At 44.5% G+C, this 27,339-nt stretch overlaps 1 protein-coding gene across 1 annotated transcript in view; it reads left to right on the forward strand.

The window, feature by feature from the left end:
• LGR6 (leucine rich repeat containing G protein-coupled receptor 6) overlaps positions 1–26,185 on the forward strand; it is a 144,258-nt gene extending 118,073 nt beyond the window's left edge. The window contains exons 7-16 of the mRNA XM_035121513.2: positions 4,139–4,207; positions 5,856–5,927; positions 6,645–6,716; positions 7,808–7,873; positions 8,745–8,816; positions 10,938–11,009; positions 14,570–14,695; positions 16,006–16,166; positions 20,975–21,055; positions 21,856–26,185. Coding sequence (XP_034977404.2) covers positions 4,139–4,207; positions 5,856–5,927; positions 6,645–6,716; positions 7,808–7,873; positions 8,745–8,816; positions 10,938–11,009; positions 14,570–14,695; positions 16,006–16,166; positions 20,975–21,055; positions 21,856–23,105 — 2,041 coding nt within the window. The 3' untranslated portion in view covers positions 23,106–26,185. The remainder of the gene's footprint in view (positions 1–4,138; positions 4,208–5,855; positions 5,928–6,644; positions 6,717–7,807; positions 7,874–8,744; positions 8,817–10,937; positions 11,010–14,569; positions 14,696–16,005; positions 16,167–20,974; positions 21,056–21,855) is intronic.
• Positions 26,186–27,339: the final 1,154 nt, after the last annotated feature.

Genomic DNA, 27,339 nt, shown 5'->3' on the forward strand with positions numbered 1-27,339 from the left:
AGAGCAACTGAAAAAGCAAATGAGCGGCTTACGTTTTACTAATTATATTAGCTATCAATTGTTGCTTTGTTTTTACTAGTTCTAACATGGATCATGTCAAAAATTGTCAGACTTTTCATGTTCATGGGAGAGGCTGCTCGGAGGACTAGAGTGTCATAATGGAAATATTATATTTCACAATTCCCCACCCTGCATTCATAGGAATTCCATTAGTTATGGAAATTTTGATCTAAGCATGCGCTATATCAACAATTGCAACCCAATATAGTCATCCCTTTAAAGGCTGTCGCTATTTCTGAGTGGGATTCAATCACATATTGGCAAACTCAGGTTGTGCAATTACAGTGGGAAGATCTTGTGCAAGAAACCTACTTCCCCAAAAGATCAGCCTTTTTTTTTTGCAATAAGGAAAATGATGGGAAAATGCAGTGGGAAGTGCATGCTATGATGTAACACCATCTAGTCTTCCCACAAACCAATCAGAGTGAATGCTCTGTAGCTGATGTCTGATCTCCCTGCAAACAATCAGGATAAATGTAAACATCACCACCACCACCCACCCTTCACCACATGGTCTCAGGGAAGGGCGCAACAATTCAAAATATTGAAAACAATTAAAAACAAATCAGACAATATTCCAAGTACACTGCTTTCCAAGTGCCATCGCATCATAAATTTGTGCAATGGCTTTATGATAATGGCAGGTTTATTGTCAGTCCCTTTCCTAATAAATCCTAATACGGATTTTTTTTTTTAAAAAAAAGTAGTATCACAATGGGCACTTTCCAGTCCTTCAATATGGAGGCTGATCTTAGGGACAAGTCACATATTTTTTGTTAAAAGATGAGCAATTTAACACTGTAGTTCTTTAAGAACATTCAGGTAGATGCAGTCTGAACACAGTGATTTTTCCGTTTCCCATTTATCAATAAGGTCTAAGCCTTCCTCTAATTCCCTTCTTGAGAAAGTTAGTTCAAGCACAAGTGATCTGCCCTACGTCTTTCACTGTGTAAACAGAATGCAGAGAATTCATTCAGCTTCTCTGCAATGTCCTTGTCTTCCTTTAGCACACCTTTTACTCCTTGTTGTCTAAAGGCCCAACCACCACCTTAGCCAGTTTCCTCTTTCTAATGTAATTAAATATTTTATTGGTGATGGTCTTTATGTCTAAAATGATGTGCTCCTCAAATACTACTATTGTTACTACTACTACTACTACTAATAATAATAATAATAATTGCATCCTTTCTTGTCTGCTTACATTTCTTTTGCTAAAGTTTGTGTTCCTTTTTGTTCTCTTCATCTGGGCAAGACTTCATTTTACTGGACCACAATTTCTTCCACTCTTCTTGAGGCCTGACTTCTCCCCTTAGCACACTGCTTCACTGGACACCTTTTTAAAAAGCTCTCCCAACCCCCCACATTACCTTTGTACTAATTCTTCAAACCCCATTTTCCCTCAAGCCCATCATTCACTAACCTCCCCACTTCCTGTGGAGATATGATGTAACATCAGAGTCACTCAGGCAGTAGCAGTAGAAGTGCCTTTATCTTATCCAAGTATTTTAGTCCATCTCTGCCAGGAGATTCACCACCACTGCAAAATCTCACAAAGCGTTAGATTATAAAATGATTAGCCATAGTTTTGGGTGTTTTTTTTTAACAGTGTGTATTGCTTAGGCTGTTCTCAAAAGCAGTGCTTTTATCTGAGTTTGCATTTTTCCACGTCTGTAACTGAAGGAAAATATATACTGTAGTGAGAAGATAGTACATCCAATATAAAAATGGCTCTGTAACAAGTGAGACATTTAAGACTCACCTGTTTCTATGTCACTTGAGAAAACACCATTGTAGTAGTGAAGTTTGAAATTAGAATGTCATAGAAGACTGGTGCCTTTAAAAATTGGGAAATATTTCTGGTCACAAGTGGAGCATGCTTACCTCCACTGCAATCACGTACCTTAAGCATACAGAGCAAAGAGTTTTGTGGCAGCTTAACACTAACAGATTTCGCTACAACACTAGATTTCATGGACCAGAGCTATCTTCAGTTGCATGAAGTGTGATTCAGTTTTCAGGTATACATACCCTGGATGTAATGGTGTGTGTGTGTGTGTGTGTGTGTGTGTAAATGTTGGAATTAAGTGTCGATGGAATGCAACAAGTATAGTCTGACAGTTCAGTCAAAGCTCAGATATCTGTATAATAACCCTTTGCAGCAACAGTGGCTGGTGACAACAGAATTGTTTTAGCATTGCTGAGAAAATTCACACCTATAGTGGAACAGGAAACCATTATCTCTACTTTGACCCAAATGAATAGAATTCAATTTTTTGATGTTACAGTTTCACACTGGCGTTTCTCTTTGAAGTTCCTTTGTTCCAGGGTAGCCACTAGTGTGTGTGTGTAAATATCTGAGATGTTCACCTACTGGTCTGCTGTATTGGGGCCTCTGAGTTTAAGTAGGTGTTATAGCATATGGATCTAACTGCATGCAAACACTTTTGACACTGATTTGTGTTACATGGTGCTTCTTTCCGCTGCTAATAAGAGGCATGTCTAGCCCTGCCTACAATGGATAAGGGCACAGGGGAGTTACAGCGTAATTATGAGGCAGTGGTTGTGGGGGAGAAAGGGGGGAAGTGGGCGTTACTAGGCAATTAGACGGCAAATCCCATTTAATTCCAGAGTAAATTCATGGTTGTTTCTGTCCTTTAACCACAATCCCATTCATGTGGTAATTACTTTGGGGTCCATTAAGTGCAATTACAAAGTAATCCACAGGAGCCAGTAATTACTCAAAGGTTCTAAGATATTCACCAATTAAAACCCACTGGGCTACCATGTAAATAGAAATGGTCACATGGCATTTATGAGTCAGGATAGTTCCCTGCAACGTGTTTTATTGTGCTCATTGGCAGTTCAGATGTTCAGGTGGCATCATATTCTTTGGGTTAAGTTTAGCTAGGAGCTTCTCTTGTCTATCTTCATCACTGGCTCAGAAATACAGATAGAGGAGTTTCTCCTGGAAATGGGCATCACTCTCTCAACAATTGAATTAAACCGGTTGGGGGTGAGGGGGACACTATATTAGTTGAAAATTTAAATCCAAATACAGTAGGAGGGTTAACACACTTTGACCACTGAAAAGCATAATGTTGGGGCCTTCTTGCATGTAACTCATGATATATCTCATTTCCCCTTGGAGAATTACTGGTGCTTTCAGATGTTATAGTCACTCAATTTGACATGTGGCAAACATGCCATGCCAACACCAGCATTCCAGAAAAATATATTAAGACCAGTTTCTTAACACAATAAAGCATTAGCTTAGCAGCAAATATAATAACAAACACCAAAACACAACATTTCACTTGCAACAAGATTGCATCGTCATCTTAATTTTATTGGTGTTGAACTACAACTCCCATCATCCCTGGCTATTGGCTGTGCTGGCTGGCAATGATGACAGTTACTGACTCCACACCACTGGGGGGGGGATCATTGGCCATCTATGCCTCTCGATTTCTTTAAAGTACAGTCATACCTCGGTTTAAGTACCGGTACGCCTCGGTTTGAGTATTTTCAGTTTAAGTACTCCGCGGACCCGTCTGGAACGGATTAATCCACTTTCCATTACTTTCAATGGGAAAGTCCCTTGTAGGCTACAGCTGCTGCTTCCCCCTTTCTCTGAAAACTGGGCAAGGCCAAGCAAGCTGTGAAGAAAGCACTCTGTTTGAAAATGCTTTAATAATTTCCTTGCCATTTTGCTTCGTTTTAGAAATGTGCTTGAGAGGAGGACAGTGGTGGTGGGTGAGTGTAGAATGCCAAGTCCTAGAAGGGAAGCTAAGATGCATCAGAGGGAGTAGCTCAGATAGGGTTGCTGGGGGTCCAGGATGGTGGTATTACTAGAGGTCTCTGGAGCTTGGCATGGCTCAGGCCTGATTTGTCTCCTAACAGGGAATATTCCAGCATTTCTTTGATATTGTGTTTCCAGACATGGGTGGCTGGATAAACATACTTGGAAAGCTCATCTCCAGTGCATAATGATTGTGTTTTTCCAACCCTTTGGAATGTGTCACACTCTGCTGAGCTTTTCTAGCTTTCTTAATGATGCCTTTGCTTTTCTCTCTCCCAGGGACCTAAATTATAATGAGTTGGTGGAATTCCCAGTGGCCATTAGGACACTCAGCCGACTTCAAGAGCTGTAAGGCATTTCTTTTGCTTTCCTCGAGGAAGAATTCTCAAAGAGATAATCTGGCCTCAGCTTTTAATGTGGACGGAACTGCCATTCCAAATGCTAATGCGCATTCCTCTTTCACCAGTCCTCTCATAAATTCAGCATGCCCCTCTCCCCGCACTGCAATAAAATGCCTCACGGATATCATTAGTGCCAAATAGAATTTCCAAAGTTGTGGTACCAGTGGGCAGATCGCCATGGGGTGTAATAACTATGGCCTTTGGCCAAACACATGAGCCTCTCGCACACAAACACACCTCCGCAGAGAACTGCTGAAGGACCACAGCACTGATGGGATAGGCATATTTTGCTGTGCCAGTTTCTGCAGCCCCTGCTGCTTTCCACCTCCAGGGCTATGTTCCTTCAGAAGAAGCTTTGAGGCTCTAATTATTACCCTCAGTGGAGCATTCTCATTTTCCACCTCGCTAAGGTCCATTCATTCTTCCAGGACATGGGCAATTTCTGGCTTTCCAAGAAACAGACGTGCATTGTGGGTAATAGGTTTCTCAGCCCTTAGGGTGTGTTCAGATGGTCCTAATTTGGGAGTGGCATGCACTGTCTCAGTGTTTCCCGTTTCTAAAGTCCACATATCTGGGCTGTTTCAGCTGCCCTGGTTCCCACCAGATTACTGTGTCCCAGGATAGGGGTCTAGACTGTGAAGCTTACATTGTTAGCTTGCCAAGAGCACAGGGGGTGTCTCTTGTACTTATCTGCATATATTCTGCTTACATTATAACTGTTGTTTGTGATGTCAGGTTTGACCAATGCTGCTAATTCAGTTTGGCGAAAATGCAGACTTCATTAAATGGTCTTGTCCTATCTTTGCATCTCAAAAATTGATATGCATGCACATTCACTGTAAAGTTGTTGGGAGGCTAAAATCAGGCCCGTCCTAGCCATAGAGGCTAGTGGTGCGGAGAACCACGGCGCCGGGCGCTGGAAGGGCACCAAGTGAGCGCAGGGTTCCAGCGATCTGGCCAGGACTGCGCTCCTTCTCCGAGAACTCCACACTGTGCCTCCTTCTCGTTTCCCCAGCGCTGGGTTCCGCTCAGTCAAGCTTCGCCACCAGCGCGCGCACAGCGCCCAAGCGGCTTTTGCTGGTCCCGCGGTGTGCACGCTGGTGGCGAAGCTTGACTGAGCAGAACCCAGCGCTGGGGAAACGAGAAGGAGGCGCAGCACGGAGTCCTTGGAGGTGGCCTCCCGCTGCTGCCGCGGTCCGCTTGGCACTCCTGGGCCCTTGGAGAGGCTCTGGAGGGGGGCGCTGGAGGGACCTAGCGCCAGGGTGCTGGGTGGGCTTAAGACGCCCCTGGCTAAAATACTTTGAGCTTCATAGAGAATTGAAGTGCATATATTAAGAAATAAAATATGGTAATCATGGCCACATAATGGGCATGTGTCTGTTTTGCAGCATGTATACAAACAACAGGAGGGAAAAACATAAGTGGTGACAGCTCCCTGCCACATCTTCACAAACGCAATGGACTACATTGAAGATTCACACACTATCCATGTAGTAAATTTCATGTTGTGAGAAAGCTAACTTAAGACTTTCCATGTTTAAACAATACTTCTGTGTTCTAATCCTTAACTGCCCTGGTGTTTTCTTGCTCTACAGGGGCTTCCATAACAACAACATCAAGGCTATTCCACAGAAGGCATTTGCTGGGAATCCATTGCTCCAGATTATGTAAGGAATAGGAATATTAAACCCAAGATCACTGCATAACCCCACCACGCTTGTCATCAGGGAGCTCATCATAATTCCCAGGCCTATCATTTCTCTATTTCCTGAGGGGAAAGTTAAAGAAAGGAAACCAACACGAGTTGGAAAGTTGTACTCTAAATTTCCTTTACCTGTTTCTAATGCCATGTAATTTACTGTATTCCATCAGGGGAATGAAAAAGAGGAATCAACAGGTTATAACTGCAGTGTTTTCTTCATCCATATCAGTGCAGGTTCATTGTCCCCTTTCAGCCACTGGAAGATAGGAAAATGTAAGTGAGGTGCAATGCAAAGGAAGCTCCTGAAGGAGCTGCCCAAATATGCTTTTCAGGCAGTTTTCCACTTTCTTTCATGGTGCTGCTTTTTTTAGAATTACTCTGTGGCAGGCAAAGCTTGTCATTAGCTGGACAGGCTATGTCAGAGCTTCATTACTGTAGAAATTTGACTAGGCAAAGGGTATTCTTGGGTCAGCTGGGAAAACATTCTTCACTTTTCCCCATGGTCTCGTACCTGCTTTCGTCCTATTCCCCCAGATGTGATAGACTTCTATATCCCACATGGTGCACCTCTTTTAATTCTCTCCCAGTCACCTTCCTAAGTAGTATTCATACAAGCAACAGGGAAGAGGCCAGGCCTTCCTTGCATATATTGGCATTAACTGTGCCTTCTCCTCTTCTATAGGACTTTGACCCGGGCTGGCATCCATTTGCTTCCTGGAGGAATGTGCCAGCAGTTACCCAGCCTACGAGTTCTGTGAGTTACAAACACGCTTCCCTTTCTTGCTAGGGCTCTTGGCAGGCATATTTCCTACCAACACAGGAAGTCATGGCTCCCTGTTGCTGACCAGTCTGGCACAGAAGTGTACTGGGCAGCCATGGCACATTTTCCACCCTTCTGCCGTCTCCATTCCAGGGAGCTAGCATTAATGGGCTTTCTGGAAATCATATTGTGTCGCTTCAGTTCCATCTGTAGTCATCACTCTTAATCCCCGAATTTAATGAACACCAGTATTGGTACATATTGGGTTAAGAATATCATGGTGATGAGTGGGCAGAAAAACAGGGCAGAGATTATCCAGGATTAAGATCAAAGTTTGTCTTTTGCACAAGTTGAAAGAAGTGCACAAGTTGAAAAATTGCAGACTCTGGAGTGTCATCTACAGCTCTTGCCTAGTCCTCAGCTAACACACAATACATTAAACTGTGGTGTTTTTCAGCTATGCATCCCCAGATGTTGTTGGACTACGGTTCCTATAATCCCGTCATTTTAGCCAGTGATCAGGGATTGCGGGTGTTGTACTTGAGCAATATCCTTGGGACACAAGGTTGAAGAACACTGGTTTCAAGTGAACAGCATCATGCAGAAATATGCTTTATACCAGGCATCCCCAAACTTTGGCCCTCCAGATGTTTTGAACTACAATTCCCATCTTCCCCAACCACTGGTCCTGTTAGCTAGGGATCATGGGAGTTGTAGGCCAAAACATCTGGAGGGCCGCAATTTGGGGGTGCCTGCTTTATACCCATATGTCAACTTAGATAGCCACCAAGTAGTAGCCAGTTACTGCTCTGTTTTTGGCTTTTTTTGGTGAGTCGAACACAGAAAGAAGCTAAATTGAACAGAGGAAGGGTTGAATAATCTAGGAATAATATCAGGAAACTGGGCATATAAATGAATGAAAGGACTGGTGCCAAGCATGGGGTGGGTGCAAAGAGGATATTACCTGTCTCTGGGGTTTCCTGCTTCCCCAGCTGCATAGCCTGGGGACACCCACTCCTTTCCTCCGAACCAAATACATTTCAAGAAGGAAGGCTTTGTTCTCACCTTTGTTGTTTTCCCCACAGTGAGCTCTCGCACAATCAAATTGAGGAGCTACCCAGTTTCCACCACTGCCAGAAGTTGGAAGAGATGTGAGTAACTCTTGCTTCGGGGCAAGCTGAGGTGGAATCCCCAAGCCTGCACAACAAGTTAAGCAGTCTGGAGGTGGATAAACAGTCTGGAGATGGATGCTGTAGCACAGGGACCTAATCAGGATCTTCCTGGGGTTTAATAACATCTCTGGGTTTCTTGTGCCCTGTGTATAACTTTTTGCATGAATGCTTGAAGCTGCCTTATGCAGGAAGCTGCCTTATGCAAAGCCAGGCTGTTGGTCCATCTAGCTCAGTATTGTCTGCACTGGCTGGCGGTGGCTCTCCAGGGTTGCAGGCAGGAGCTTTTCCCAGTCTGACCTAGCATCGGTTGAACTTGAGACCTTCTGAAGGGAAGGCATATGCTCTACCACTGAACATAAAATAGTTTTGAGGGATTTCAGGTTGAGAAGGTCAGGGCAAAACAGACCAGTGAGTATGAGGGCACTGAGTCTTTGCTTTCCCAAGAGTTCCCTTCTCCCCACCCACATGGTATTCCCATGGGTGGGAGCACCAGCTGGTGACACCGAGCCCTGCAGGCTTCATAGTGTGAGCAGATGCTGAAGAGGCCTGGGAACTGCTGGTATAAAGAAACCTTGGTGCTTGTAACTGCGCCACCCCCCCCCGCCTCCCTCAAGCACACTTTTTATTTGAAGGGGGCACTGTCCCAGGCCTGGGGCAGTATGCAGGGAAAGGGGTGGGTGGCAAGGAGTTGTTTTGTTTCTTGATCCACTTTCCCCTTGAAATCTGAACCTTTTCAACCCTGAATAGAAATAACCTTCATGGCTGTCCTCCTTTCTTCTGCTGCCAATGAGGATGGAGATCTCTGTGAAGCAAGTCTCCCTCTCTCATTTCAGCCTCTCTGTCTTTGCAGTGGCCTTCAGCACAACCGCATCCACAAAATTGGAGCAGACACCTTTGGGCAGCTCACAGCCTTGCGCTCCATGTGAGTACAGCCTGCTGGAAGCATCACAAGTTTTTATTTTAGTGGAGTAGTGCTCTGGGCAGTGTGCTCTGGGCATGATTGCAGACGCAGCCGTACAAGGATCTATTCAAAACAAGCCAGCCATGCTAGCCCATGGACAGACAACAGCCCATTCTTGTTATGACATCTACCTTGCCCCCACCAACCGGAAAAAAGGAGCAGTAGCACTGAGTGGAATATGTACAGTAGTTCAATGTGTTGGGCCCAGCTCCAAGCCTGCAAAAGTACCAGATGCAGATGAATTTAAAATATTGTTGCAGAAGCTGGGTGCCACACCCACTCTTTGGTAGCAAGATTCCAGGGGATTTCAGGCACTCACCCAGGGTTTCTGCTCCTTTGGAGGCTTGAAGACCCAGCGAAGACTGTTGTGGCTTTAATAAATATAATTCATTCATCTATTTACACCTTCAGCCTGCATGGAGCGAGTCTAGATTTTTCAGCATGGTCATTTCAAGAGGGGCTTGTCCCGCACAGCAGCGCAGCACTGGAGTCAAAGTTATCTCTCCCAGCAAGCCTTCAGCCAGCCTGCCCAAGATGGATCCCAGTCTCTTCTCTCCCCTCTTCTTCCCAGCACACCTCACTCCAAACTCTCTCTTTTCCTGACACTTCAGTCATACACCTTATCACCATAGCAACCTCTATCTGCCCAGGCCCAAGAATTCCTCTCAGGTGGACCATCAACACCTTTTGTCATGTTTATTCCTCTATCCCAGGTGAGGCCCTGGCTTGGAAAGGAAGCTTAGTCGGTATTCTTCCACTGGCCTGCAATTTTCCCTTCAACCTTCCAACTAATCAAAACCCTACCATGTATTAATTTCTAGGGTTTAGGGGTGCCCCCTTGAAATCTACAACAATATGAACACACACTCTATATCTATCACATGCCTCACACATAGAGAAGACTTGTGATATATTGCATTCCTTAGAGTTACAAGCATACCAGGAACAAGAGATTATTTGTGCACCAAAAAGTTTCAACCCTTTGGACTGAAAAGGGGGGGATTCAAAAATAAGTAAAAACAATGGTTCATCACTCATCTTTCCTGCTCCTTACTCAAGTTCTCGAACAGAGTCCTCTGCTCTGTCCCAAAGCTTAGCCCTAGCCTAGCCCTATCTTGCAAACCTCACAGCCTTGCACTTTCTGTTCAGGCTGTTCCTTACACAACTCTCCCTGTTGAAGCTAGAGGACAACAGCCCCTCATACCCTCCATGGATCGTTCAGAAGCTGTAGGCAAGAACCCTGTTGTGTGACCAGCCAGCTTGTATTCCTAAGGCCCATACTTCTGAGGTTCTGCTGAAATAACAATCCATACCATACCCATACTAAATTCACACATAATAATTCCTCCACCACCCTTTGGTGGGTGGGGAGGTCACAGTGCACAGAAAGGACAGGGTCAACCCTCTCTTCCCCAGGTGCAACCTTTCCCCGAAAATGCCCTCCTGCGCTGCTATCATGCTTAAAAGAAGCTTTCTGTTGCATCCAACAGAAGGCTTTTGAAGCCTAATTGCAGAAAGAGAAGGGGGGACAGGATGCTGCAAGCTGGATGGAGATGCCCCAGGTGCCAGATCCAACCCATGGGTCGGTTGCTACCCCTCCCTAGAAAAATGTGGTTATCTTTTTTTTTCCTGCTTGGACTTCCAGTGGGATGACTTTTTTCATGTGTTCAAGCTTATTCTCTTCCTCATCCTCAAAACTGTGCGGGCAGAGGGTGGGTCCGGTGGGAGGAGGAGAGTGACAGCCTGCCCAGGTGTTTGTGCAGGCAAAGGGTAGGTTCACGAGGAGGAGAGCCAAGGGTGAGAGCATTAGTTATTGCAGGACACAGGTAGGGGGTGGAGTGGGGCAGGGAGGAAGAGTTAGAAAGAGGGTTTTTGCACAGGCAGAGGGTGGGTCACAGAATAAACCACTTTAAACCCTGTGTCATTTCTGCACCAGGTAAAGTAATTTTTAGCCCCACAATCCCCCCTGACCTGCCCTTTATTTTGCCCAACCAAAGGTGGCAACCCTAGCAGTTCCCCACCCCTGACTTACAGACTCTTCAGCATACTTTCTTCATCACTGCATGTACTTTTGCCTTACAGAGACCTGAGCTGGAATTCCATTCAATCTATCCACACGGATGCCTTTGTGACCCTCCGCTCTCTCATCAAGCTGTAAGTTACAGTGGCAGGGATAAATTACTGTTGTTTAAGTTAAATTTATACGCCACCCTCCCTTCCAAAGCAGGCCAGGGCAGTAAGAGAGGTAGGCATTATGTCAAAGGTATGCATTGTGTCAAAAATTAAATACCCCAAACTGAGGTGCTACAGAAGATGTTAATCTACTTTTACACACAGCTAAATATGCTTTTCACCTGACCCAAACCTGATTGCTTATCCATTTTCAATGTCTAAATTAAAAGCATAAAAGTGCTATCACTTTATAATATTTTTAACACCAGGCAAGTGAAAGTCCTTAGTTCTGCCAAGCAGTGAAAATTTTGGAATTATTGAGGAGCTTCAACATCCTAAAGGCCTTCCTTGGCTCCACTGTGCCCTCTCATTTAAACAATAATATACCATTAAATGCCAAGTGTTGTTTCTATTATAGAACAGAGTTTAGCTGAAATAACCCATACAGCATGTTCTGTTACTGGACTAAAACAATGTGCTTATTTTCAAGGGAAAATCAGGTGAAAAGAAAAGAAACATCTTGCTGGCAGATCCCCTTAAAAGTGGCAGGCTAACAGTACAGGGTACAAAAGCCTAGCTCCCTAATTTCTAGGGATAATAGGGTGGGATTTACCCAACCAGCCCCAGCAGTGGAAACACAGTGCATGGATTGCCTCTGGAAAATGAGGCTTTCCCTTCCCCTCCCCACACACCTTCCCATGCCCCCTGAAAGGGGGGTAGTTCCATTTAGCAAACTAGAATGCCAGATGGAGCAATTGGAAGAGCATGATATTAAATTCCACCAATGGACTTTTGTCCAAAGTAAGTCTAAATAGCATGCTTAGGGACAGCAGGCCGCTGGACTGGATTGTTTGAGAATCCAGGCATGGACCCTTGGGTACTGCATGGGCATGTGGAAGCTAGGAAAAGTGTCAGTGTCCTTATAGAATACTTCAGAGTAGGGGGTGGATTTAGGGGCAAGTCTTGCGGGTGGCGCTGTGCTGATCAGAAGGTCGGTGGTTCGAATCCCCACAACGGGGTGAGCTCCCATTGCTCGATCCCAGCTCCTGCCAACCTAGCAGTTCAAAAGCACGTCAAAGTGCAAGTAGATAAACAGGTACCGCTCCGGCGGGAAGGTAAACGGCGTTTCCGTGTGCTGCTTTGGTTCACCAGAAGCGGCTTAGTCATGCTGGCCACATGACCCGGAAGCTGTACGCCGGCTCCCTCGGCCAATAGAGCGAGATGAGCGCCGCAACCCCAGAGTCGGTCACGACTGGACCTAATGGTCAGGGGTCCCTTTACCTTTACCTGCTATCAACAAAAGAGCAACTGAGCATCTAGTACTGCAGCAATAAAACTGCTTGCACATTTGCAAAGCTAAGCAGGGTCCTGTATGATTTCAAGTTGGATGTGGGGCGCTGTGTGTTGAGATTCCTGCATTGCAGGGGTTTGGACTAGATGACCCTCGGGGTCCCTTACAACGCTATAATTCTATGAACTGCTATGGAAGAACCACAAATCAGAATTGCTAAAGTGATGGGCCAGGTGTACATGTGCTGCATTGGCACTGCATCTTCCCGTGGTCTTATTTTGACATGTCTGTGCATAAGCAGAAGCACAGGAAGCATTCCTGAGAAAAGTAGGTAGTTTTCTTGTGGGGCATGCCTCTGCCGACTCCTGGAACTCTGTTGTGCTGAGAACACAACCCACACTGGTCCCACAGCCATTGCAGTTGGCAAGTGTGGGGCCAGTGAATAGACACAAACCGCTTGAGCCATTGGCTTGCAGGGATAAATGGGTCACAAAGGCATATCTGATCACTATGTTGATGTGATGTAAATGTCTCACTGCACTATTACGGTATATTGCAACGTGTGGGACAAAAAGGAGTGCATGAAATCTGTCTATGGGCCTGAGGCTATTATTCGTCTGGCATTTTGGAGAAAAGCCTTGCTTTTTTATTGTGTGGAAAAGATAAAAGGGATCGTGTCTTTTGCCGGCGAAGCTAACAGAGCAACTATACTGAGAAACAATCAGCTACACATAGTGAACTTTGTTGGCCTCTCTTTCCTTAGTGATAATTCAACCTATACTTGGAATCTTTCTGCCATTCAGCACAATAGCTTCCCCTCATACATCCTCAGTGGGTGGATCATGTATTAAAGCTACTTGCTGGCTAGCCTGGGAAGAATGTATAGTATAATAATGCTATTTACATATTTTATTACACTTTTGTACCATTCTTCTTCCCAGGTAGCTCAGGATACTATAAAATATCATACCCTTTCCTATTATAACAACACAGCCACTCTTTGAGGTCACTAGTTAACTTGATTAGCAAAGCAGTGGTTCTTTACCTTTGGTCTCCCTGAGTCCTAGTCCTACACTGCAGCATACCCTCCAACATTTCTCCGGCGAAAATACAAAATGCTACTACAGAGAGCAAAAGAGGCCCACACCTTCCAGAATCTCTGTTTGGTTAGTTTCCCGTTGGGAGACCTTATAGGAACCATGTGTATGCTTCCTTGAGTTCCATGATGGAAGAAAAGTGGGCTTATAAATGATAGAAAATAAATAGATAAAATAAACAAGACTAGTGAGAAGGTTATAGGTTGAAGAGGAAAGAGAAGCCACAGAGATTCACAATGTGTGGATGCTTATTTTTCTTGGCTTCGTGTCACATACAAACAGGGGTTCGTTGTGAATGACCAACGGTTGTTGCATAATTGCTAGTTGATAAAGAAGGCAACTTGAAACCATGAGTCATGAAACTGGCTTGAAACCTATAAGGAGCCTTGTCCATGTAGCCCTAAACCATGATTCAGTTTGACATGTCGTGGAGTGCTTTAAAGCACTATACAGTATATTTTCTAACTGGTAACATCTATTTTTGATGGAAAGAGATCTATTTAAAGCAAATACATCTCCTAAAAGTTAGGTTATTTACCAAGGATTACGTGATGAGCACAAGTTTTCCTGTTCCTATGAATAGTTGCTGCCTTAAAGATGCATGTTTTGGTCAGTGGTTGCCATTTTTACCGTAGAGAAATACAGCATTCTTGGTTCTTTTGGGGGGGGGGCTCTGCTGCTACATTTTGCTGCAAGAAGAATACTTTCCTGTGTAATGTGAGTTGGTGTTTGGCAACATGGTGTAAATGCATCCTGTGTCCTTTCTCCAAGCAGCCTGCCAATTCGTAACAACTTAACCTGAACAAAGGTGTGGAAAAAGCATCCGCCTTTTGTGTTCTTTTCCTTTATTTGTTTATGTAACACAATCTATTGATTTTTAACAATATCCCAACAACTCCCCCAAGGGACTATCAGGATGATTTAACAAAAAATATATTTAAAAAGACATGGCTCTCCTTTAATTGTTTAAATAAATCAACCTTTTAAAAAGTATTTTAAAATCCTCATTAAAACAGTAATGATATAAATTCTAAATATCCTGAACAAATGTATTGTGAGAAGCTCATCTCTTGGGCCCAGCACACTTCTCACTAACCTACACCAGTGTCCCCTCACTTACTCACCCACCCACCCACTGCCTTTTTCTCCAATAGAGATTTGACTGACAATCAGCTGGTTACGCTGCCATTGGCTGGGTTGAGTGGACTGACTCATCTGAAACTTAAAGGCAACCCTGCACTGTCTGAATCCTTCACAAAAGAAAGTTTTCCCAAGATCAGGTGAGCTTTGTTTCTGATTTCTGGCTTCTGGCTCTGTATGATTGGACTTCATTTATTTGCTTTGATCTGCCTTCTGCTGTCCGTGTTTACTAGACGTTTCCGTTAATGCTCTTTGGCCGGAGGTTTGAGCAAGCGTGACTTCCTGCTCATACTCTGAATCCATTGCTGCCTTGAGAAATCGATGAGCCACTGAACGTCTTGTCGCTGGCATCATCCAAGCTCACACACAAGCAGAGACCTTGGAAGCAGGGGGCTCACGCCTGGGGCTCAGCAGAGCGGAAAACCTTTGCAAAAACCAACCTCAGTTAATGACATCCAGCCTTCCCACAGTAAATGCTGTTTGTGTGGCCGTGTCTTGTCTGCTGCGGATTAATGAGCTGCCTGGAGGGATTAGTAAGCAGCTAAGACAATACTCTGTAATGTTCAGAAAACAATGGCAGAAGTGCCAGCAACATGTGGTGCTCAGCACTGGTCCTGCTCAGAGTAGAACCACTTAAGCTAATGGACATGACTAACTTAATTTCAACGCATTCGTTCTGAGGTGCACTTGGCTAAATACAACCGTTAGCACTTACAGTATGTGAATGGGGAGTCTGTGGCATTCCATCCCCAGTTCAGTGCCCTTGCAGTACAGTCGTACCTCGGAAGCCGAACAGAATCCATTCCGGAAGTCCTTTTGACTTTCAAAACGTTCAGAAACCAAGGTGCAGCTTCCGATTGGCTGCAGAAAGCTCCTGCAGCCAATCGGAAGCTGCAGAAACCACGTCGGACGTCCGGGTTCGCAAACCGGAACACTCACTTCTGGGTTTGTAGCCCTCGGGAGCCAAAACGTTCGACTCGCAAGGCGTTCGACTTCCGAGGCACAACTGTATATGGATCACAACGTTCCTTGGATTCGAAACATTATCAGAGACTCAGTATTGTACTCAGGCTCTACCAAGTTTATGGAAAGAAGGCAGTGAGAATTAGCCATGAGCTTGGAAATCAACCATTAAGATGCAGACAGCTGATATAGTTGCAGCCTTTAAAAAAACGGACAGACCTTTGTGTTTGCAGGAAGAGACAGGAACATGGGGCAGGAAGGAGGAAATACCGTAGGAGCACAGATATTGGGAGACCACCTAAATAAACACCTGGGACCGTGTATGTGCTTGTTCTATACCAGTGTAACTATCTTGGCTTGTCCCATATAATATTCATAATTAAAGTGTGGTGAAAGTTCTCTTCCAGGAATCCCTAGCCCCACTCACATAACTACAGTCCTCCCAAGTTCCTTCAAGTAACTAGTAGCTCTATATTCTTCTCTCCAGGGTCCTGGAAGTGCCCTATGCCTACCAGTGCTGTGCGTATGGAGCCTGCAGCAATTTCTTCAAAATGTCTAATCAATGGGACTCTGAGGATATGAGTCCTGAGGATGAGGATAGCCACAAGAGGACCTTGGGACTGTTTACAGGCCATACTGATAATCACTGTGAGTAAGACCGATTTCTGGGTTGCAGTTTAACTTCTGCTTGCAACCCGAGTTTGTTAAATCAGAAGTTAACCTGGGGGGCGGGGGAGTGCAGTCGCTAAGAGGGAAAGCAGGCCTGTGCTCTCATTGTGTTGGAGCAAACTGTGCACTTTCCTGGTGACCCTAATATTTTGATCACTCTGCTAACTGCAGCTTCTCGAGTGCAAGGAACAGAAAGGAAGACTGGGGTGTATTTCAGGGAGGGTTATGTGCAGCAGGGATCAAAGTAGGCCAGCCTAATCGATGTGGCTGTTGCACTGAGGGGGTCTGCTGCTCACTTGGCTGAATCTTTCCTAGCAGGGGGAATTCTCTGTGACAGCAAGTCACATGCAGAAAGCATTGGTGGAAATACACAGATTCCCAAACCACAGCTTGGATTGTTTGTTTGCTGCATGACATGATTGTATAAACACATGGCCCACACACACTGACAAGACCGAGAGACTTAAGTTGAAATGAGAAATACATTCGACACAGTCTACCATTGGGGAGAGGAGACTCGTCATCTCTTGATCCTTCTGAGAAAGCCTCCTGGCCTATATTATAACAGCCGTGTTGCTTCAGTTCTGGAAAAGTCAAGGATGCCCTTCTCACATTTTGTAAGGCAGGGCTCCTGCTTGTATGGGGAAGACCACCACCTGCAGTCTGAAGTTACCATCGCAGTATGGTTGATGCTGTCTGTTTTTTAATAGAATTCATATTTAAGCTTAAGTTTTCTGTTCATTAATAGGTAGTACCAGACGCTTTCCCCCCCTTATTCATGCTCCTTTTTTACACTTCACTGGAGTCGGGGAGCTGAGAAGCATTTACCTTTTTGTGGGAATCCTGGGTGTGCATTTCTTCCCTTTCAGAAAAATAATAATAATTCCATGGAAGGTAGATTTTCTACACCTCACAAAGATACTCTCGGGGTTGCACCCTACCTCCTGCCACCTTCTCTTTCAAAGAGAAGAACTTGGAGACAGTTGCTTCATTACTCACAAAGTATATTTTGAATAGCTGGTTGGTTGGTCACCCACAATCTGATTCCTGGGGGGATGGCAATGCTTGAGTGGACTGATTTGCTCACGGCTCTTCCTGGAAAAGCTTTGCATCGGTCACAGTAGAGGAGGTACTCTACTTTGGAATCCACATAGTGGGTTCAAATTGCCACAAGGAATGGTCCCTGCATACCTTTTATACTGTTATGCTCCTGGGCTTGCATCCAGCAGTGCAGAGAGTAGGGTTTTCCCTGCAAGTTCAGTGGAAGCTCTGTGTGGTTCCCTTTGTACAACCAGCTATTTTGATGGCAGGATGTTTGTGGGAAAGGATATGCACTTTTTTGAAGTTTGCCCAAATCATGTTCTTGACACCTCCAGTAAAATACACAGCCGAGACTCAGCTGTCTAGACTGTTGGGCAACAGGTCTTACTCTTACAGGTGCCAGCATATTCCTAGCCTAGCTGGGATGGAACTGGGCTTTCTGCAATAAGAAGGCATCAGCGATGTGCTGTACACCTCACAGCCGTTCAACCAAAGTTCCTTAGGGAAATATTCATCATAAATTCCATTCTGTCCATGTGTGTGACTATTCAAGGCATGAAAAAAAGCTTACAGAAGAGAGAAATACTTAATACTACATTTGTTGTCATATTTTTTCCCCCAGCAAAGGCTCTCTGTCTTTAACAGCTATTTGACAGGCAGAAATTCTACAGGGGCAGCTTTCTCCATTGCTGTCCAGGCTCTCAGCCTAAAACATACATGCAGAGGATCTTACTTGTAGGGAAGAAAGAGATCTTTATTCGGGCAAGTAACAGTGCAGGCTCAGCAACAGACACAGGGCTCAGGAGTCACAACTCAGGAGTTCAGGGGCAGGGCAAGAAGTTTAGAACAGGATGGAGCAACAAAGATGTCCCAACAAGTTTCCACGCCCTACACGCCATGCTTTTCAAGGCAAGGCATGGCATGCTCAGTCATAAGACTAGGTTACCTTGCAGAAATGTCAAGATGGCAGAGGTGACACCTGGTTTAATGTGACAAGACTGTACCCTCCTGATCTGCCTCCCCAGCCCTCAGCTGTTCAGAGCCCTTCCCAGCTCCACTGATGCTCTCTGCTCCACAGGAAGTTCAGGAAAAGAGCAGGTATCCCTACCCCCCCCCCTTCTGAAGTGGCTCAAGTTGGGGTGAAGATATCCTCCTTCCTCTAACTGAGTTCCCATCATTCAGTCCCACCTTGCCATTTTTTCTTCCTCTTCTTCCTGCATTAGAGCCTGCCAGTCTGGGCTAGATCCTGACCATATTGTGGGGCTCGTGGCAATTACCCCATGATGTGGAAAACTGCCCCTATAGAATTCCTGCATCTGTGAAAAACACAGGGTTTCTCTTGGGGGGGGGGAGAGAGTGGCAAGCCTCCTTTAAAGGACATTCCTTCCGAGCTCTCTCTCAGTGCCCAGTGCTGCCAATTCAAAACTCTGTTTGCCTATTTCAAACATTTACCTTGGTAAATGTTTCCAGCAGTGGTGCACTAATAATATAGATCTGCTCAATATCCATATTCAAAGGCCTGGAGAATTTAAAGAAAGAGATTGTGTTACACACAAAAAGAAATCTGCAAAAACAGAGCTAAACACCTTGCAACCACTCGGGAGTGGGAGAACTTTTTCAGTCAGGCAAGCAAAAGGCATTACCAGAGTGCAAGGACACCTTCTAGCCAGGCAAAAACACCCAAGGAGGGTACAAAGCAGGATCAGTGAGGGGCATGGCTGGGGCAGGAATGTGGCCTAAGGAGATATTATTTGATGATGATGATGATGATTATAATTTATATTCCGCCCTTCATCCAAAGATCACAGGGTGGTTCACAACATAGAAATACAAAATGAGAACACAAAATACACAATAAAATCCAACCAATTACCCCCTCCCACAAACACATTTAAAAGGACGTAGAATGTTAACCAGCCTGGTTAAAGAGAAACGTTTTTGCCCTGGTGAGAGCATTTCACAAACGGGGAGCCACCCCAGAAAAGGACTGTTTTTATCTTGCCACCGTGTGGACCTCTCATATAGGAAACACATGAAGAAAGGCTTCAGATAATGATTGCAGGGTCTGGGATTGATTGCACTAGGCCAGGCATGTCCAAAGTCCATTTCAGGGGCCTAATCTGGCCTGTCGGCCAGTTTAATCCAGCCCCTGTGGCAGTTTATTTCCCGGGGTAAAATCCTAAAAGCTCAACAACTTTGGTTGGCCCCTTGGTCAGCCCCCACGGCCCTTCACTTCATCAAATCTGGCCCTCTTTGGAAAAAAGTTTGGACACCACTGCACTAGGCAAAACCCAGACATGCTCTCGCTGAGATAACAGACTTTCATATTTAAGCTATGGAAAATTTCCTTCAATACTCAGCAAAGTACAATCATTTTGGTAGATTCATTTAAAAAATAAAAAGAAATGTGAAACCACAGTAAATTATAACAGTACCCCATGAGACAGTACCCCTATAGAAAAGAGCAAAACACATTACCTTATCAGAAATACAAATTTGTATTCTGTAGCAGTGTGCAATCAATTCCCATTCCTGAAACTTATTTATCTAGTATATAAAAATATTTATTTCTGTGTCTCTTAACGGGGTGGACCACTGGGTTTGGACTACTCAAATCCTCTCTAGAGTTCTCATGATTTTTCATCGTCACTATTAATTTAATAACTGCTAATTTGCTCCTATAACTTCCTAATCGACCTGGCTTTTGGCTTTCCTTCAGAAGTCTAGCAAATAAAATTCTGGCCAAAGTAAGTATATGTAATATTTGCGCCTGACATTTTTTCTGGAACGCTATGCTTCACAAAATTCATTAGACCTGTTAAAGGAAACTTTGGGAAATGTTTGTTAATGACACCAGCCTCCACAGACCAAACTTTTTCTGTTCTGCTTTTGGGAATTTCCACTACATATGATAGAACTCCTTGTTTTCTCTTTACAGAACCAACATGCACTGTCCTCCCCTTCTACTCTTTGGCTGTGTCTGATGCCATTGCATGGCTGTCCAACACAGTTCTCTTTATAACATACAGCCACCCAAAAAGTTGATTTCTCACTTTAAAACAAAAAACGCACCTCATCCAGACCTGTGTTACATACCTTTGTTTCAGTTCTCCAAATAGACTTGCCTTCCTTGAAAATGCTTCTTTAGTAACATTTGATAAACTTCGTGGAATATTTTTTTCCTCATTTTTAACATTTCAAATTCAGTTTTCTCCAGGTGTAACTCGTGTTTCTGCCCAACCCTATGTATAACAGGGAGTGAGAGTCCTCTTGTGCTTGCGTCCTGCTTGTGGGTTTCCTACATAAAATCATAGAACTGTAGAGTTGGAAGGGACCACTAGGGCCATCTAGTCCAACCCCCCTGCAGTACAGGAATCTTTACCCAATATCTTTTTGGCCACCATGAGAACAGAATGCTGGACTTAATGGGCCATTCACCTGATTGAGCAGGCTCAAAATTAAGGGTTGACTTTTTGGTTTTGAATAGGATATTATTATTATTATTATTATTATTATTATTATTATTATTATTATTTACCCCACTTTTTCCTCCTCGTCGTGTAACTCATAAACCATCATGTTCCAGTTATGAGATTAAGAAACATAGGAATGTATAACAAAGATGACTCTCTTTCCATTTTAACAGCCATGACTTTATGAAAACAAGCTACATGTCTGGCTCACAATGCAAAGCTAAGCATTAACACCCCTGTGATGTTGGTCTTTCTTTCTATATGACTTTCCAGATGACCTGGATATGGATGATTTCCAGCTGGAACTTGAGGATTCAAAGCTGCACCCCAACATCCAGTGTACCCCGAGCCCTGGTAAGAAATAGTATTGAAACACAGCACTTAAATCTTTAAATAGAAGCATGGTTGCTATAGCAGCAAATACTGCTTCTGTGGTGGCAACAGATGAGTGTTACATACATTGCTCCATTCAGAATTGTGTTCTTTTGTGGCTGAATTCTGCAAGCATGGAATTGGGAGTGGGTGAAGAATTCAGCAAATTTGTAATCCCCCCTTTTTAAAAAACTATTCTTCTAGTCTTCAACGCCACAAAGAAAGTGAATATCAATGTTTGTGAAATCTCAGGAGGGGGTGAGCAGGATTGTTGTAGCCTGGGACAGTTTTCCATGTCCCATCTAGCTCTTTGCCCCACCCCAACAGCTCCATAAGCGGAATCAGAATGAAAAATAAGCATTTTGTTCTGTGAATGTTCTGCTCCAAAACCCTGGTTGCGGCAACTGGTTTTTTAAAGCTGTAGAGCTGCATGTACAAGACCTGCCTTCTGCATTGAGCCTCCTTGAATTGTAGCCATGAAGTCCCTCAGCCTCTGCTTGCTTATTCAGCAAGTGCCTGTTGCTTCATCACATATAAATGTAAGTGGTGCAAAATGGTCAAATATGATAAGAAGCTGCCTTATACAGAGTCAAACTAATAGGCCATCTAGCTCAGTAGTTTCTACACGGACAGGAGGCACCAGGAACTGAACTTGGGACCTTCTGCATCCAAAGCGCATGCTGTACTACTGAGCCACAAGCCTGTACTCAGCAGTGCCTTGTGCCAGCTGCTATGCTGCAGCATCCAATTTGTAATGTGGCTCCTTCCTTCTTTTCTTCTAGGCCCGTTCAAGCCTTGCGATCACCTGTTTGAGAGCTGGGTCATCCGCCTGGGTGTCTGGCTGATCACGCTGGTCTCCATGCTGTGCAATGGGCTGGTCATGGCGGTTGTCTTTGCTTCACCCAGCTATCTGTCCCCTGTCAAGTTTGTCATTGGCACCATTGCTGGAGCCAACATGCTGACGGGCACATACTGTGCCATCCTGGCCTTCGTGGACGCCATCACCTTTGGTCACTTTGCAAAATACGGGGCCTGGTGGGAGACGGGCGCAGGGTGCCAGGTGACGGGGTTCCTGTCGGTGTTTGCTTCGGAGGCTTCCATCCTTCTGCTGACCCTGGCCGCTGTGCAGTGCAGCCTCTCGGTGTCATGCATGCGGACCTATGGGAAGGTGCCGTCTTTCGGCACCGTCAAGGCAGGTGCGCTGAGTTGCCTGGCGCTGTCTTCAGTGGCTGCAGCACTGCCTCTCTTCTCTGTTGGGGAGTATGGGGCATCCCCCCTCTGCCTACCCTACCCACTCCTGGATGGGAAGCCTTCCATGCTGGGGTTCATGGTGGCCTTGGTGCTGGTCAACACCCTCTGCTTCCTCATTATCACTGGAACATACATCCGCCTCTATTGCAACCTGCTGAAAGGAGAGTTTGACTCTGTCTGGGACTGTGCTATGATCAAGCATGTGGCTTGGCTCATTTTCACCAACTGCCTTCTCTATTGCCCCGTGGCCTTCCTGACCTTTTCTTCCATGCTCAGCCTCTTCCTCGTTACCCCCGAAGTCATCAAGTCTGTGCTGCTGGTGGTGCTTCCTCTGCCGGCCTGCCTGAACCCCCTGCTCTACTTGCTGTTTAACCCACACTTCAGAGATGACCTACGGCTCCTGAGGCAGAAGAGCCAGGCCCGGGAGAGCTGTGCCCAGTCCTGTGTGTCAGAGGACACAGAGAAGAGCTCGTATGACTCTACCCAGGCCCTGGTTGCTTTCTCTGACATGGATCATATATTTGAGGCACCAGACATCTTCAGAGTGCCTCCTAGGTGCTCGTCGGTACTAGATGCCTACAGCTACCCATCAGTGACTCTCATCCCACACCAGCAAAAGGCAGGTGCCGGAGGACACAACAGTGGCTTCTCCACTCACCTGTCCTACCTTGCTGATGATGAGTTGCTCATCGCATCGGAAAGCAGAGACCCGGCAAGGAGCAGCCTTAGGATTGCCTTGTTTTCCACACCGCCTGCACCAGCCTTCACATCTCACTTATAAACAGTCGTTCAGCCTCCCAGACCTGGTACACATTCACTCTGTGAAAAGCCTATGCAAGAGCCCACCTGTTGCCACCAACAGCTTTGGACAATGGCTGTTCTGGGGAAAGGGTGGCACAGTTTATTGCTTCTTCTGGGGGGGGGGCTTGAGAGCCTGCAAGGTGCTGCCAACTACATGTATCCTAGCTTACTGGAGCTCTCCTGCCACACCAGTGTGTAAGGTAGTGTGGGTCCTTCAAGGGGGGGGGGACGACCAGGGGAACATTGAGTTAAAATCTTCTGATACACAAAAGCAGGCTATTACCTAAGAAAACCAAAATGTAGCAAAACGAGAAACTGCTAACCCAGTGTTTCTCAACCTTTTTTGGGCCACGGCACACTTGTTCCATGAAGAAAATCACGAGGCACACCACCATTAAAAAGGTTAAAAAATTTAACTCTGTGCCGCCCTATATTATAATTATGACTGTAAGAAACACTTGCCAAATATTGCTTTCCGGCGGGTTAGTGCTGTGTATTGGCGGCTGCCAGGCTCGTTTGCACTGAGCTTTGGGAAAGAGGAGGAGAAATATTGCTTTCTGGCGGGTCAGTGCTGTTTATTGGCGGCCGCCAGGCACGTGACAATGCAAATCGCCCTTCTCGTCGCCGCACGTCGCGGCACACCAGCCAGCGTCTCGCGGCACACTAGTGTGCCGCGGAACAGTGGTTGAGAAACGCTGTGCTAACCAACTATGATGCAGCTTCCCAGGATACATCTGGTTCTGCTCCTTATAAATTGTGTGAAGCAGACAACAGATGGCAACAGAGCACTATCCCCAATGAACCTTGCCTTAGAACGACAACAGATTACAAATAAGGCAGTGACTGAGCTGCTATATAGACATGACAATGCCTGCCAGGGTAGATAGCCCAACACCAGCTGAACATCTGAATTGTCACTAGTCTTTCTTCTTCACTCTCTGTAATGAGGTGTGCCATCAGTTCTGTTCTACAAATGGAGAAGAGGAGCTGAAGGTAACATATTATTCTTTAACTTGGGTTGCTTCAGTTTCACTAATCCTGGTCTCTTTTTTTAGGAATGATGCACCTATCCAGGCTGCAGATGTCTAAAATTTACTTCTAAGGCACCTAAAATGAAGTGAGAATCCCAGGGCAGTGACAAAGTCAGGATTAGATCTCACCAAGAGCCAAACCATGCCACATTTTAGGTTCACCATTTAGGATAGAATGAGCTACTTGTTCCTGGTCTCACTGAAGCCCATAAATGCAAAGCATGAGCTAAAATGCAATGTAATGAATTTGGTGTTTCTATAATCTTTTGGAACTTATGGAAACTCATCCCAATGAGCACATAATGAATATTCTACCTTGTAGCACCCCCCATTTTTTTTTTGGAAAAAAAACAACTGCTAGTGTTGCAAGGAAGAAGACTTGAGTATAGCGAAAGACTGAAGAGAAGAAATTTAAGGCCCAATTATACTCATTCACCATAAGCCAGAAATCCCCAACATAAAAAAGTATTCTTGCCCTCTAAGCCAAGCCTGACAAAGGGCAACTGCAGCTAAAGCCAACCATTTACAGATTCCAGAATCCAGTTGCATTGCTCCGGTTCTGCAATTCAGCCTTCAATTATCCTCTCGCCTTCTTTGCAACTTACATATAGAAATCATGAAAGCAAACTCACATCTCTTGCTTTTCCACCTAAAAGCACCTATGCTCTCAGTAAGAACTATAGTCCTACTGACAGATGGGAAACAGTGACACAGGACTAAATCTTGATTGGCACAGGAACAAACCTTAATTGAAGTCACTAGGAGGTCAAGGTGTAACTTGCTGCTTGATGGATGCTTCTAGAAAGAGCATGATACAGAAATTATCCCAACTGTTTAACAACTACAGCTTGCTGGAATTGTCCAGGTTAATTTCCAGCCTTTTTTTTCCTGAGAAGGCATAGTTATCGATTAATAACTTGTCCAGGGAGGTAGGAAAAAAATCCTGTCATAGGGGATTTTATTGCTAACATTTTAATACCTTGCAGAGCACACTATCAAGCATATAGTCTAGACTACATATGTAGTTCTGCTTTTAGGAAAGTTCTTAATATTGTCAGGAGAGAAATGTAGACTGAAACACAGAGAAGGATGTGGAAAAATGTTACAAACACACCAGGTGCCTTTTCCTTCAATCCCCTTAAGGATGATTCTGCTGAAATAATAATTTTGGTTACTACAGTGTTCTGGTTGGGTAGAACTCCAGGACTCTTGAAGTCCCCACTTGCTACTTTGGCTTACTTAAATACAGTGTATGAATGGAAGCTGGCCTAAATGTCTTGGGAAGATTCATTCTGACCTAGAGAAAAAGGTGCAACACATATAGTGGGAAGCCCTTTTGCTGCTCAGCTTCTCCAGAACTAAAATTAGTATTAACCATCCATACCTGGAAATAATTGTCCTCCTTGGGTGTAAATTTGAGCGCAGCTCAGTCGACTTTTAGAAATGCAGAATTCCTACAACTCGTACCATCAATACGTCCAAAATCAACCACAGGAAGTATCAATTTAAATGCCTTTACACACCATGTTTGTTATTGTCTGTATATACACGTTGCCATATATGATGGCATACAATGCTAGCATGAGCGTGTTTGTATATTATGTGTATATTTATATAGAGAGCTATGTAACCATTTGCCCTCTCTTTTTGACCCTTGTGTCATCTTTTCTTTTCTTTTTTGTATATTGATGTGTAAAGCACTCTGGAAGACCTTGTAGAAAATTAAAAAATTGTTAATTTTAAAACCATGCTTTATTTTGTTTCTATGACTTAGGTTGGGGAACCACAAACCCACAGGCTTGTTCCTACATGCTCATTCCTTGTGACAGCTTGTGTTTAGGCACAATCTTATCACAGATGTATCGCCACGGATATAAACTGAAATGTTTTCCAGCTGAGTTGGTTCATGTGTTCAGTTGCCAGTCAGCAGGTTTAAGAGTTCTCTAGTGACCTGCATGAAGGTGAACAAGCTCCGGTGTGTATGCTAGGAAGTACCAGCATTATCTAACATCACAGCAAGTGTGGTTTGGGAAATATAGGGGGAGGGGAAAAGACAGACATAATCTCAGACGGAAAGTGAAAGCCTCTCTTTTAACAAAGGAGTCTGACTTGACAGCACCAAAGATAAACTAGCTGCTAAAGCATTACATCAACTCTTCAAGGAAACCCCTCCCCACCCCCCCAAATCTTATCTGGGTCTTGCATTTCATGCCTTTATATGAAGGCCCAAGGAGATGAATGAATGAACACTCCCACTTCAGTGACAGTTGGCTTTAAAGGAGGCTTATACACAATTTTGATAGCCTGCGACTTCAGATAGCTGAAGAACAAAACGGTACATCAAAGTTGTTGTTTTTAAGGCAGATTAATATAGCTGGCCAACCCACAAGGATTGGAATGTGAACTAAGCTCATCAGAGTTCCTTCAATTTTTGAAAAATCTTAGTAACAGCATAGTCATTTGAAAAAACACACACAGTATAATGAAATACTGAGAACCTCTACAATTCCATACCAGTCCAGATGGCCTCAAATTCTGTATTTGGAACCCGTTGTGGAAATTTAGATGTGTATACAATTGTATGCTTGGTCTGCAAGTTTGGTTGCTACATTGGGATTTTGTCAGATTTGACTTTGTTATTTAAAAAACACACACAATTGAACCAAAAAATTTTTTGATGCAAGAGACACAGATGGGGCAACAGTCAGGTAGGGAGACAAAGTCTGAGAATACAGTAAAGTTATTTGTGTGGAAGACACGTCTTGACACACATACCCTATTTAGGCATGATGCGTTTTTTTCACAGTCTCTTCATATGAAAGCATGAGAAAAGGGATTAAAGTTTTTTAATCATGAAAACTGAGACTCTTTCCCAGAGTCAGTGTTTCTCATCTACCCTATCTCAGCACTACGATGTGGAGTATGTGGCAGTGGTGGTGGGGACCTCAGGGAACTGTGCAAGAGACAGCATTTCCTCTCCTCCCCATCATAGCACTGCAGTGGAGAATATTTACTTGCAAATGCACCTCTTTGAGCTTAAGTTTTGATTATATGATACAATCGCCTACTCTCTAAAATTGTGTTAGGAAAATTATGCAAATTACAAGGGGTTTTCATTTAAACCTGCCCTACCCTCACTTTGAACTGTGATAAATGCTTTTCTTTTTTTCAGCTGCCCTGAAT

The sequence above is a fragment of the Zootoca vivipara genome, chromosome 7 (assembly GCF_963506605.1).
Source record: "Zootoca vivipara chromosome 7, rZooViv1.1, whole genome shotgun sequence".
NCBI lineage: Eukaryota > Metazoa > Chordata > Lepidosauria > Squamata > Lacertidae > Zootoca > Zootoca vivipara.